The sequence below is a fragment of the Anabrus simplex genome, chromosome 1 (genome assembly GCF_040414725.1).
Source record: "Anabrus simplex isolate iqAnaSimp1 chromosome 1, ASM4041472v1, whole genome shotgun sequence".
Taxonomy (NCBI): domain Eukaryota; kingdom Metazoa; phylum Arthropoda; class Insecta; order Orthoptera; family Tettigoniidae; genus Anabrus; species Anabrus simplex.
Genome location: NC_090265.1, coordinates 1083802365 through 1083816489, shown reverse-complemented (window position 1 = coordinate 1083816489; position 14125 = coordinate 1083802365). Strand labels below are relative to the sequence as shown.

The 14125-nt window shown below is 39.8% G+C and overlaps 1 protein-coding gene across 1 annotated transcript in view; it reads left to right on the top strand.

Annotated features, from left to right (window-relative positions):
• The window catches only part of LOC136876273 (cytochrome P450 4g15), a 175511-nt gene that overhangs the window by 137935 nt on the left and 23451 nt on the right, over positions 1 to 14125 (top strand). The window contains exon 7 of the mRNA XM_067150086.2: positions 11532 to 11676. Within this exon, the coding sequence (XP_067006187.2) occupies positions 11532 to 11676 (145 nt within the window). The remainder of the gene's footprint in view (positions 1 to 11531; positions 11677 to 14125) is intronic.

The window sequence follows — 14125 nt, the reverse complement described above, 5'->3', positions numbered from 1 at the left end:
GTCCATATGATCTAGAAGGCACACGCATGTCTTCCAGTGTTTAACACGAATATAACATTACGGCGTCCTATCATGGTGAGGCGGTAAATACCAAGATATCCAGTTGTGTTGTCTGAGCATACCGGCAGGTCAGATGTTTTCAGGACGGAATTAATATTGTGGGTTGCATAAGACTACATTGGAAGGGGTGGCTGAATCACGCTGTATCTATATATATAAAATAAGAGTTTTGTCTGTACATTGCTCAGAATTTAAAATGGATGGTATTTTTGTATCAGTCGTGTCCACTGTAACAAGGAAATGCAATTTTTACTTTTCCGTAATGTCTGTCTGTCTGTCTGTCTGTCTGTCTGTCTGTCTGTCTGTCTGTCTGTCTGTCTGTCTGTCTGTCTGTCTGTCTGTCTGTCTGTCTGTCTGTCTGTCTGTCTGTCTGTCTGTCTGTCTGTCTGTCTGTCTGTCTGTCTGTCTGTACACGCATCACGAGAAAACGGCTGAAGAGAGTTTAATGAAAATCGGTATACAAAGTAGGGGAATACGTCGCTACAATCTAGGCCGTGAATAATTTTATTTATTCTGACTGATATGGTAGTTTAGGGGAAGCCCTAAAATAAATTCTCCAATATTTATGTTGTTAGGGGCCGTATCTTAATGAAAATCGGTATGCAAAGTCGGAGAATAAGTCGCTATAATCTGGGGTTTAAATAATTTCATTCACGCAGAGTGAAATGGTAGTTTAGGGGAAGGCCTAAAATTTAATTCTCAAATATTTATGTTATTAATGGTCGTATCTTAACTAAAATCGGTAGGCGAAGTCAAGGAATGAGTCGCTACAATCTAGGCCATAAATAATTGTATTCACGGTGAGAAATATGATAGTTTAGGGGAAGGCCTCTAATATAATTCTCCAATATTTATGTTATTAGTGGTCCTATCTTAATGAAAATCGCTATGCAACGTCTGAAAATAAGTCGCTATAATTCACATTATGAATAATTTTAGTCACGCTGAGTAAAATGGTAGTTTAGGGGAAGGCCTAAAATTTAATTCCCAAATAATTAGTCTATGCTGTTAGTGGTCGTATCGATAAATACTACATAGCTAAAGTTATATAGTATTAAATTTCCGATCATTTATGTCTTATACATTGTTTCCAAACCGCCTATGATCACAGAGATATTCATGAATTTGGATTTTTGTTACTAAGTCCATATCAGCGCCGAGTCCCGAGGGTAAACAGGAATTAATGAAAATCGGTATATAAAGTCGGAGAATAAGGAACTACAGTCTACGCTATAAATAATTTTATAAGAGGCCCTAATATCACAGAGTCGAAAAAACTAAATGTGAAGGCCTACAATATAGAAAGCTCATAAAATTTATCAATAATAACATTACTTTGACCATTGTTTTTTGTGATGTGCTTTGTGTCTTCTGTTGCCATTCATCTCCGATAGATAGGATTACTGCTGCGTACTGAGCATTTTTGTTATTTGCCTTACGTCGCACAGAAAAAGTTAGGTCTTATAGCGACGATGGGATAGGAAAGGGCTAGGAGTGTGAAGGAAGCGGCCTAGGTCTTAATTAAGGTACGGCCCCAGCATTTGCCTGGTGTGAAAATGGGAAACCACGCAATAACATCTTCAGGGCTGCCGACAGTAGGGCTCGAATCCACTATCTCCCGGATACAAGCTCACAACTGCGCGCCCCAAACCACACGGCCAACTCGCCCAGTCGTACGAGTGTAACAGTCTGCCTGAATATTGGCGGGAAGTAGCTGGGGAGTTAGATAACTTTCTTCTTTAGCATGCCATTCCTCTGGTTCCTAAATTATCTGATACTACTGGTACGTAACGCACTGCTTCATCATAGCATTCGAGCTGTTCAATTCCTACTCTGAGGCACTGATTGGAATGAGCAGTGGGCATATTTAACGGAATAACGGCAGAGGACTGGTCACGGCTGTCTGCGGCCTGGTCATTCCAGCTCTGGAACTTTTGACTGTTAGATCGGCACCGTACTTCAGTCAGGAAAACCACGAAGTCAGTTTTTCAGAAAATCCCGTAGCGAAGCACGGGTGCATCAGTTAGTACTATATAATTATGCCAGCTTATCTGGGGAGCATGAAATTTAAAGGAACGCGGATCAGTCTACAAAATTGGCTATCTCCAAGCGTTAATAGTAAATACGGTGCCTAACTGCTATGTAGATAAACATCAAAATTATATGTGTGACATTTTTAACTCTTAATGCCACAAAAAGAAGTCCGTGACAACAGCCCTTTTATTATTTATCTTCGTAATGTTATGTAGTGTATGAGGAAATTTATATTTTCGATCAGTACTGTTCATTGAAATGTGTTTAAGAAAATAACATCTCCCACGCACTCAGGCAAACGAGCTTCACATAAAACAAATTCCACGCGTGTGATGCCGGAGGTGAAAGCTAGTTCTTTATTTTAAAAAAACTCATTTTAAGGTTATCTTCATTATTGCAGGGATAGGTAGCTAATAGTACACCTGTATTGGAGTTCTTACCAATCTTTAGATTGCTGGCAGTATCGGAAATCCAACCTAGGTCTCCGAGGATGGCACCTAATAGCGCTAACCGTTATATTGGGGAGGTGGAAATAATGAGCAGAAAATGTTAGATTGGTCCAGGACTCGAGCCCAAGATTCTTGACGCTTGTCCAGGTATGTGTGTACTGAGCTGACACTAGAAGGACTGAGGAGCCAAATATTTCGTTTTTGTCCTGACTAAATCATTACTCTGATGACCATGATATTTCATGACTTTTAATCAAAGTACTACTTATTACAATAACGTACCTGCAATAGATTTTGATATATGTTACCTAGAAAGACTGAGCGGCCACTTTTGTATGACTAATTTGCTTGTTTTGAATATACATTATTTCAATAGAGCGCATTTGATTGATTTATTCGTTTATTATAGAAGTTAAAAAAGTACACAAAACTGGCAGCATTTTACTGGCTCAAGGCGAACTTTTGTTGTACCTTTGTTGTGTAAATGTTCGGTTAGTAATTACAGTTCTTGGGTACACATGAGTTACCGACGCAATAAACGTTTCCTCGGGGAAGAAGAACTGTTAGAGGAGGTCAGAAAAATTCAAGATGAAGTATCAGGTGATGAATATCATGATAGTGGTGAGGCAAGTGAAGACGTTATACCATAGTCACTGACTGAAGAAAGTGATTCGAAAGCTTCAACTAATGAACATGATAAAGAAGCCATTTCCCACTGTCGGCGGCCCTGAAGATGGTTTTCCGTGGTTTCCCATTTTCACACCAGGCAAATGCCGGGGCTATACCTTAATTAAGGCCACGGCCGCTTCCTTCCAATTCCTAGGCCTTTCCTCTCCCATCGTCGCCGTAAGACATATCTCTGTCGGTGCGACGTAAAGCAAAAGAGCAACAAAGAAGCCATTCCATGCCATTCATAGAATAATAAAGAACCAGCATTCCAGCAAGCAGAGACTTCGTTTTCTAAATACGGAGGAGGAACAGATATTCAAACAATACGGTGAAAATAGTTATTGGACAGGAGGAAATAAAAAGAGACACAATGTTGAAAATTGCTCTGCTGATTGCAATTGTAGATTTATATTGCTTCCTACTGGTGTTCAGTTATTATTATTATTATTATTATTATTATTATTATTATTATTATTATTATTATTATTATTACACATCTTCATTATAGATTGTTATGCATTTCAGCGTTCAGTCTCCAAGCCCCTGTGAATGTACTAAACAACGCCTCTATTTGTAACTAGTTCTGTGGTCTCGAATACTTCTGTATATCTTATCTTTAAATCATTACAAACTGAGTCGAACCTCCATCGTCTTGGTCTCCCTGATTTCGTTTACCACTCATGACCGAGTTCATTCTTCTCCTAGGTCCTATCCTCCTCCATTCGCGTCACATGACCCCACCGCCGAAGCCGGTTTATGCGTACAGCTTTTTAAATCGAGTTCAATCCTAACTTAGCCTTTATCTCCTCATTCCGAGTATCCTCCTGGCATTGATCCCACCTGTTTTTACAAGCGATTATTCTCTCTACTTGCATATCTGTTACTTCTAACTTCTGATTGTATTAGACATGTTTGCGAAATTATAACTGCTTTGTCAGAAGGCAGTTTGGGTTTAGGAAAGGTTATTCCACTGAAGCTCAACTTGTAGGATTTCAGCAAGATATAGCAGATATCCTGGATTCAGGAGGCCAAATGGACTGTATTGCGATTGACTTATCTAAGGCATTTGATAGGGTAGATCATGGAAGACTACTGACAAAAATGAGTGCTATTGGACTAGAAAAAAGAGTGACTGAATGGGTGGCTATATTTCTAGAAAATAGATCTCAGAGAATTAGAGTAGGCGAAGCTTTATCTGACCCTTTAATAATTAAGAGGGGAATTCCTCAAGGCAGTATTATTGGACCTTTATGTTTTCTTATATATATATCAGTGATATGTGTAAAGAAGTGGAATCAGAGATAAGGCTGTTTGCGGATGATTTTATTTTGTACAGAGTAATAAATAAGTTACAAGATTGTGAGCGGCTGTAGGGTGACCTCGATAGTGTTGTGAGATGGACGGTGGGCAATGGTATGATGATAAACGGGGTTAAAAGTCAGGTTGTGAGTTTCACAAATAGGAAAAGTCCTCTCAGGGTATTGAAAGTTCCGTTTGGGGATCATTGTAAGTAACTAGGTGTTAATATAAGAAAAGACCTTCATTGGGGTAATCACATAAATATGATTGTTAATAAAGGGTACAGATCTCTGCACATGGTTATGAGGGTATTTAGGGGTTGTAGTAAGGATGTAAAGGAGAGTGCATATAAGTCTCTGGTAAGACCCCAATTAGAGGATGGTTCCAGTGTATGGCACGCTCACCAGGATTACTTGATTCAAGAACTAGAAAAAATCCAAAACATAAAAGCAGCTCGATTTGTTCTGGGTGATATCCGACAAAAGAGTAGCGTTACAAAAATGTTGCAAAGTTTGGGCTGGGAAGGCTTGGGAGAAAGGAGACGAGCTGCTCGATTAAGCGGTCTGTTCCAAGCTGTCAGTGGAGAGATGGCGTGGAAGGACATCAGTAGACGAATAAGTTTGAGTGGTGTTTTAAAAGTGGGAAAGATCACAAATGAAGATAAATTTGGAATTCAAGGGGACAAATTGGGGAAAATATTCGTTTATAGGAAGGGGAGTTAGGGCTTGGAATAACTTACCAAGGGAAATGTTCAGTGATTTTCCAATTTCTTTGCGATCATTTAAGAAACGGCTAGGAAAACAACAGATAGGGAATCTGCCACCTGGGCGACTGCCCTAAATGCAGATCAGTAGTGATTGATTGATTGATTGATTGATTGATTGATTGATTGATTGATTGATTGATTGATTGATTGATTGATTGATTGATTGATTGATTGATTGAAGAATAAGATATGCTGAGTCCACCTAGTTTTCACGCCTGTAAAGCAAAGTTGGTCTGAAAACAGATCGGTGTAAAGACAGTTTCGTCCGGGAGCTGACTTCCTTCTTGAAAAATACTGTTGATGGCAAATGAGAACTCTCCAATTAGCTTTCTTTTTCTATTTGTTTTACGTCGCACCAACACGATAGGACAGGAAAGGCCTATGAATGGGAAGGAAGCGGCCGTGGCCTTAATTAAGGTACAGCCTGGTGTGAAAATGGTAAACCACTGTAAACCATTTTCAGGGCTGCCGGCGGTGGGATTTGAACCCACTATCTCCCGGATGCGAGCTCACAGCTGCGCGCTCCTAACCGCACGGCCAACTCGCCCGGTTCCAAATAGCTTTGCCGCACCTTGATTCACTCTCGCATACTACACTACCTCCTAGGAGAATGCACATCCTAAACATTTGAATTATTATTATTATTATTATTATTATTATTATTATTATTATTATTATTATTATTATTATTATTATTATTATTATTATTATTATTATTAGCAAATGTACCCGTGCTTCGCTACGGTATTCTACATTGTATACTGATATCAAAATAAATTATTGTACACGGAGTGAATAAGACTTTTTTAAATTGCATGTCTCTTAGCGTTATCCAAGAAACAGCATGGGGAGGTCCTCATACGTTGTTTCCAGTGTAAGGTGAGAGTTGCGGAGTTGTGATGATAATGGCAGGCCCACTTGCAGACTGCCATTTACGATCAAATTGGGAAGTTTGCATTGTAATAGAAGACCCCCTTATCTACTGTGCGGTCACAATTGATTTGGGGAGCGTTCGTTACAATGGCAGGTTTCCTTTTCTACATTCAGACACAATCCGATAGGGGAGTTTTGAAGAAAATCGCACGCTATCTTGTCTTCTGTCAGTCAAATCGAGAAGAGAATTATTCATTACAATGGTAGGCCCTCCTTACTAATGCCAGTTACACACGAGTGGGAGAAGGACTCCATTCCTACTGCCAGTCAAAGTCGATGTGGGAAGTATTGTTTACAACAGCAGACGCCCTCCTGCTGACAGTCACTTTCGAATTGTAAAGTTTTATTTTTAAAGGCAGTCACATCCCTTCTAGATCGCTACAAATCGACTTAAGTGAATATGTATAGATCGACATACGAACGTATATGCATGTTTACAATATTGCAGACCTTCATTTACTGGTTAACTGCTGCTAAACGATACGTTATGTTGACAAACGGAGTGCACCAAAAGAAACCAATTTTGTTCTTCTTCTTCACAATCTTTTTACCCTCCAGGGTTGGTTTCTTCCTCGGACTTAGCGAGGGATCCTACCTCTACCGCCTCAAGGGCAGTGTCCTGGAGCGTGAGACTTTGGGTCGGGGGATACAACTGGGGAGGATAACCAGTATCTCGCCCAGGTGGCCTCACCTGCTATGCTGAACAGGAGCCTTGTCGGTGGATGGGAAGATTGGAAAGGATAGACAAGGAAGTGGAAAGGAAGCGACCGTGGCCTTAAGTTAGGTACCATTCCGGCATTTGCCTGGAGGAGAAGTGGGAAACAACGGAAAACCCTTTCCAGGATGGCTGAGGAGGGAATTGAACCTCCCTCTACTCAGTTGACCTACCGAGGCCGAGTGGACCCCGTTCCAGCCCTCGTATCACTTTACAAATTTCGTGGCAGAGCCGGGAATCGAACCCGGGCCTCCGGGGTGGCAGCTAATCACACTAACCACTACACCACAGAGGCGGGCAGACACCAATTTTACCGGTCTAAATGGATGGCCACATGACATTTTCTCGTATCTCTTCTATTTATGGGTTAGATTGAGTTGGAAATATTAAATAGGGAGAAATTTGGTAATGTTTTCACACAACGCATTACTTTTCGATACGTATGTGGCAGCTAGAAATATAGAATTTGGCTCACATGCGGCTACTGGGAGGACCAATGTTCGTGCAGAATTTGATGATTCTGTCTTGCCTATAAGTGTGACAGACTATGAATTATACGTGTAAAAACTGCAAAATGTATGTACAGTCGGGAAACACAGCCAAATTTAACGCATAAGCAATAGAGATACAACAAAATGTCACAGGACCAGTGTTGTAGATCCCTTCATGCTAAGTTCGACTGTGCCATCTTTTTTGCGATACGACTTACAGTTTAGCCACGAAATAAATAAAAATGAAGGTCTGCAGCGTCATTAAAATTGCCCCCATATTTTGAGATTTTCCGGGGGTAAAAAGTAAAAAATTTGAACATCTTGAAATTTTTCCGCCGGTTACAGTCTAAACCCGATAATTTTTCTAAATGTCAATTTTCTAGCTCGTCTGGCAGATTGTGCAGCCATCTTGACTTTTGGGGAGAGGGTTAAAATTGAGGATTTTTACGAAACGAAAGCTAAAATATATGCAGATGGTCATTATTGCACCTGAAACGAATAACTGCACGAAAATTTCGCCAAAATAGTCAATGTACAGACATACGGTCGTTACGATTTTATTTATATTGGTAAGTATCATAATTTAAAAAAGCTTCAATTTCACTTCTTTTCGAGCGCCCCCTTATTCTTAAAACAAAAAATACATGTTTATTTTAATGAAGATTCCTAATACCAATTTTCACGTCTTTACCATCTTCATTTTTGAAATATCAGCATGCTAATAAAAATAATTCAGTCCCATTTTCAGTCCTTTTTAGCCTACCTCCCTCCTCCAATGGTTTTTCCGGAAACAAAATATACGTGTTTATTTTTAAAAGCGTATAATAATACTAATTTTCACGTGTGTAACATGTTAAGTTTTTGAGATATACTGTAAATGTGCCAATTTTAAAAAATCACACCCCTTTTCACTTTTCCCTTAAGTGGATTTTCCGAAAACAAATTTTGCGTGTTTGTTTACTTTTACAGGAGATTCCAAATACCAATTTTCACGTCTGTAGAATGTTACAGTTTTTAGATATACTCGAGTTATTCTCATTTTAAAAATTCACCCATTTGTCACTCCTGTTCATCCCCTGCTAAGTGGATTTTCCGAAAAGAAAAAATACGTGTTTCTTTATTGTTGAAAGAGATTCCAAAATGCAATTTTCATAGACGTAATATAGGCTTTAGGGCCAAAAGCCTATATCATGTCTATAAGTACGGGCCGTGATAGCCTGAATGGCAACAGCAATTTTCATGTCTGTAACATCTTCAGTTTTTTGAGATATATGTATCCCCAAAAAAGGTATTCAACCACTTTTTCACTATTTTCACCCCCCACCCTTAAGGTGATTTTGCGAAAACAAAAAAAGTACGTGTTTCGTTATTTTTTTTAGTAGATTCCATTTACCAACTCATTTTAAACAGTTCACCCCGCTCCTCACCACCTTAGCGACGGATTATCCAAAAATCTTCCAAAAATCTACACTGTATTAGAAATGTATCCCCAAAATTTCATTTCCTTATGTCGCGTAGTTTTGGCTGAGCGTTGATTACAGCCAGTCGGAGTTAGCCTTTTATACACAGAGATTATTATTATTATTATTATTATTATTATTATTATTATTATTATTATTATTATTATTCCTTTATTTACATGGCGTGACTCAGACTATGAATTCTACTATGCTGCTAAACCATGTTTTATAATGTACATACAATTTAGTAATATATTACACATATTACGCACACACACACACACACACACACACACTATCATAAAAATTATACACATAGTTATAAAAACACATTAAAGGAAAAAGATAAAAGATAATCCAGAATAAGGAAAAGTGTCCTATGGCATCAATGAAATCAAATTAAATAAATAATATACAGAAAAAAGGACTACAGTATTAACGTCAGATGTTGTAGATTGCCTCGCTGCCATTACAGCAAGAATTGTCACTATGCACTCATCGATAAAGATAAGAAAATGACCTATAATCGATAGAAACGCGTATTTGGGAAGTTCAAAGCAAAGCAATAGCAAAGTCATCTCCGTACAGGCCATGAAGGCACTTGGAGGAGTGGAAGGTAAAGCCTTCCACCATTGTTAACCGCGGCACGTGATGGGGTAGAGTGGTTAGCTCTACGCCCGGCCGCCTTTGCCCCCAGGAATTAACCTGGAACTCATTTTTGGCGTAGGCTGAGTGAACCTCAGGGCCATATGCACCTCCAGAAGTGGAAATCTCGTTTCTTAGATTTTACGACTTCCTGACGGGGATTCGAACCCACGTCCTTCCGAGCGAACCGAGCACGCCTTTACCGCCTCGGCCAGGCAGCCCCTACTTGGGAAGTTCAGTACTAGCAAACATGTCAATTTATAGGAAGAGTAGTTTTACGTGATTGTTGATATCATGATTATAGCCACAGGACCTACAGTTTTATGTGCAATTCAAACCACACGTACTTCATACATAATTTCAAGAATCCCACGTACTGTACTTTGGCTCAAATTCAAGCCACAGACACCTTGCTAATAGTTTGCAAAATTTCTCGTGACTAAATCTCCCTTAAATTCATAGCTGAGAGTCTGTCACTCTGCGTTCCAGTACGTCTTGTTGCATGGATTTTTCCGCATTTAACAATTCCAAAATACAACTGACTCTGCCAGAATACAATCTCAAGATTGGATTATAGAGACGTATTGTCTAACCAACAATGCTACACAATTAGTGTGGTATTGTTCATCGACTTGTTTCTCTCCTGAGGTAAGTTGGCAGTGAAATATGCTGTCCGGCTTCTTGGCTAAATGGTTAGCATACTGGCCTTTGGTCACAGATCTCCCGGTTTCGATTCCCGGCAGGGTTGGGCATTTTAACTATAATTGGTTAATTCTTTGGCACGGGGATTCGGTGTATGTGTCGTCTTCATCATCATTTCATCCTCATCACGACGCGCAGGTCGCCTACGGGAGTCAATTAAAAACCTGCACCTGGCGAGCCAAAGTCCTCGGACACATCCCGGCACTAAAAGTCATACGCCATTTCATTTCAGTGAAATATGCTCTACCACTCCCAATAAATATTGTATTGATTTCCACAAGACTCGACATACAAGGTAAGGTAAGAGTGTATTCTGCCCGAAGGCATGTCCAAATCTCCGCAGAGATGTGCCTGAGCCGGAGTTTACGTACGGTAGCGTGGCCAGTTCCTTTCCGCTCCTCCATTCCCTTACTCCCCGACCAACAGCGCGTGGCAACCCATCCAAATCTTGACCACGCCCAATGTTACTTAACAACACGGCTACGGCCATTGGCAGACTCGTCATAAAAGAGCACATAATAATAATAATAATAATAATAATAATAATAATAATAATAATAATAATAATAATAATAATAATAATAATAAATCTACTGAAGTTTCAATATTCAAATTTCGAATATGATGAACAGCGTATGAGACCGAACCTACCGATATTATGGACACGGTATTATCATAACTTCGAGATGATCGTTATACTTATTTAATTTTTTTTTCGGGGAGTAAAATAAAGGCGCATTAGAACTTAGGGCATTAGAAAATAGGTCATAGTAGATATACTGAAGACAGAAATTACCCATAGGCCTAGGTCTCACAATTTCCGTATAACAGTAGAAGTTCTTCACATACACTGTTTGATAATACTGGTCAGATATAGTACTACTAGCCTTTCCTCCTGATTTGTTAATTACAGTAAGAGAATAACTCAAAGATGCAATTATTAGGGAAATCCTCACAATTCCTGTGGCTGAGTTGCAAAGAGTACACAAGAGTATCATTCTTCGCACGTCTGGAAGCTAATATCGCATTTCCAGGATTTGTACTAAGTAATATGTCACTTCCTTTTCTATTTCATTGATTCATAACAGTTGATTAGTTACCTGCGATGGCGGTTGGGTTTGCCAACAGTTGTACGTGGAACATGGATAGGCTTTGTGCTTTACATGGGTTATAAGTCTAATATAATTCTGTTCATTACTATGTGTCAATGAAGGAAGTGTAATTAAGGTGTAGGAAAGAGGCTACCTAATTGTTGTGGAATTGTTGTAATTTTGTTAGTGAAATATATTTGCTGCATGATGCCTCCAGGTGGTGAAGAAAAGGAAGGAGGACGTCAAAGACGGGATAACGTCACATATTGAAGAGATCGCAGCTCCAATTCCCAAAAAAGGCCTCGACGGACCCGTCACTGCTCCCCGTGATGACCTAGACGAGCAGGACGAGAATGATGTGGGTAAGTAATTCCTTATCACTTATATATACAATGTGCTGTATATAACTGACCAGAATGGAAGCTGACTGGAATTCAGATTCGCCAGTTTCAATAAAAATTACAAATAACTGAAGAAAGACGGGGAGGGAACTTAATTTATAGGCTGCCAACTCTGGACAAACATTACTAGCATAACTATTTAAATATGTTTATTTAATTTAGTTATTCACTACTTACGTCTATTACATACTTACGACAATAATTAGCAATGGTAAATAAGTTACATAGTTTAATTTCGTGTGGCAGCCCTTGTAAGGCAGACCCTCTGATGAGGGTGGGCGGCATCTGCCATGTGGAGGTTATGTACGTGTTATTGTGGTGGAGGATAGTGTTATGTGTGGCGTGTGAATTGGAGGGATGTTGGGGACAGCACAAACACCCAGCCCTCGGGCCACTGGAATTAACCAATGAAGGTTAAAATTCCCGTCCCGGTCGGGAATCGAGCCCGGGACCCTCTGAACCGAAGGTCAGTACGCTGACCATTCAGCCATCGAGTCGGACAGTTACATCGTTGAACTCCAATGGGAGAACTTGTTTAACACAAAATCGGTTGTCAATTCTTGTTAATATTATTTAAATTATATGTTTAACTATTACATTTGTATTTCTATGCTTAGTGTAAAATACCCATTAAGTATATATATTTGCTATTTGCTTTACGTCGCACCGACACAGATAGGTCTTATGGCGACGATGGTACAGGAAAGGCCTAGGTGTGGGAAGGAAGCGGCCGTGGACTAAACTAAAGTACAGCCTCAGCATTTGCCTGGTGTGAAAATGGGAAACCACGGAAAACCATCTTCAGGGCTGCCGACAGTGAGGTTCGAACCCACTATCTCCCAAATACTGGATACTGGCCGCACTTAAGCGACTGCAGCTATCGAGCTCGGTCACTGCCAGCTCGATCTGCATCCGATGGCTAGCCATCGGATGCAGATCGAGCAGGCAGTGGCTCGGTTCATTAAGTATTGGCTGAAGAGATGAGTTCTTCAAATTCCACATATGAACTACAAATTACAGCTGTCACCTGGTTTTGAATTACGCAAAACAAATTACTCTGGACAAATGTTAGCCTTTTGTTTGCGACATGAATAAAACCTCTCTTATTGCGGAATATACGATTCTGAACACAAATATCACAACGAAATCACCAGATTGGCTCAGGTTTAAGGATAAATTGAGGAAAATTACAATGGTCATATTTTCTATGAAAATCTGCTTGATATCATGATCGCTTACCTTGACTGAATATGTTTAAACTTGGATTCCCTCTTGTATTCCAGTTCAGGATCATCCCTAATGACTGCCCAGCAGTAGTCGGCAAGAATTCTTGCATTCCTCTTTCCTTGGCAACCTTTTTCCATTAACAAGATATCTTGGCGGAAACTTTCACCATGTTCGTCGTTAACATCTACACAAACGGACGAGTTGGCCGTGCGGTTAGGGCCGCGCAGCTGTGACCTTACATCCGGGAGATAGTGGGTTCGAATCCACTGTCAGCAGCCCAGAAGTTGGTTTTCCGTAGTCTCCTATTTTCACACCAGGTAAATACTGGGGCTGTACCTTATTAAGGCCACGGCCGATTCCTTCCCATTCCGAGTCATTTCCTGTCCCATTATCGCCGTAAGACCTATCTGTGTCGGTGCGACGTAATGCAGCTTGTAAAAAAAAACTTATCTTTACATATTTGTGGATAATTAGGTACACTTTCTTGAAACGCAAACACTGTAGATTGAATCAGTTTAATTTAGACGTTCCAAAACTGCAAACTATTTCTTTGTTAGCTTTACGAGGTTCCATTTCATTGCTGAAGATGGTTTTCCGTAGTTTCACACCAGACAAATGCTGGGGCTGTGACTAATTAAGACCACGGTAATTTCCTTCCCGCTTCTAGCCCTTTCCTATTCCATCTTTGCCATAAAACCTATCTGTGCCGGTGTGACGTAAAACAAATTGTAAAAATTTTTGTACACCTTGTGAGATTTTATTAAATTGCATAGCTCTTAGCGTTATCCCCAAAACACGACGGGCAAATCGTCATACGTTTTTCTCATGTAAAGACCGGGTTAAGGAATTTTCATTGTAATGGCAAGCCCCTTGCCTAATGCTAGTCACAATCGAGTTGCGGAGTTTTCATTAGGATGGCAGTTCCCCTTGTCTGCTGCCAGTCACAGGCCGACACTCACTCTCTACCTGCGTTTTCATATCCTCAGAAAGACTGTCTGTGTGGTTTTCTGAAAGTTTTAAAACATATACCAATGGACAGAAAACCAACATGACAGCAATATTAACCAATAATATGGGTTTTCAAATAAGTATCTGCGTAAGTACGCGTACAAATTCAAAGGAAAAACGATTAATGTTTAATTCTAATGTTTTATTGTTGACATATATGTGGGATAATTAATGT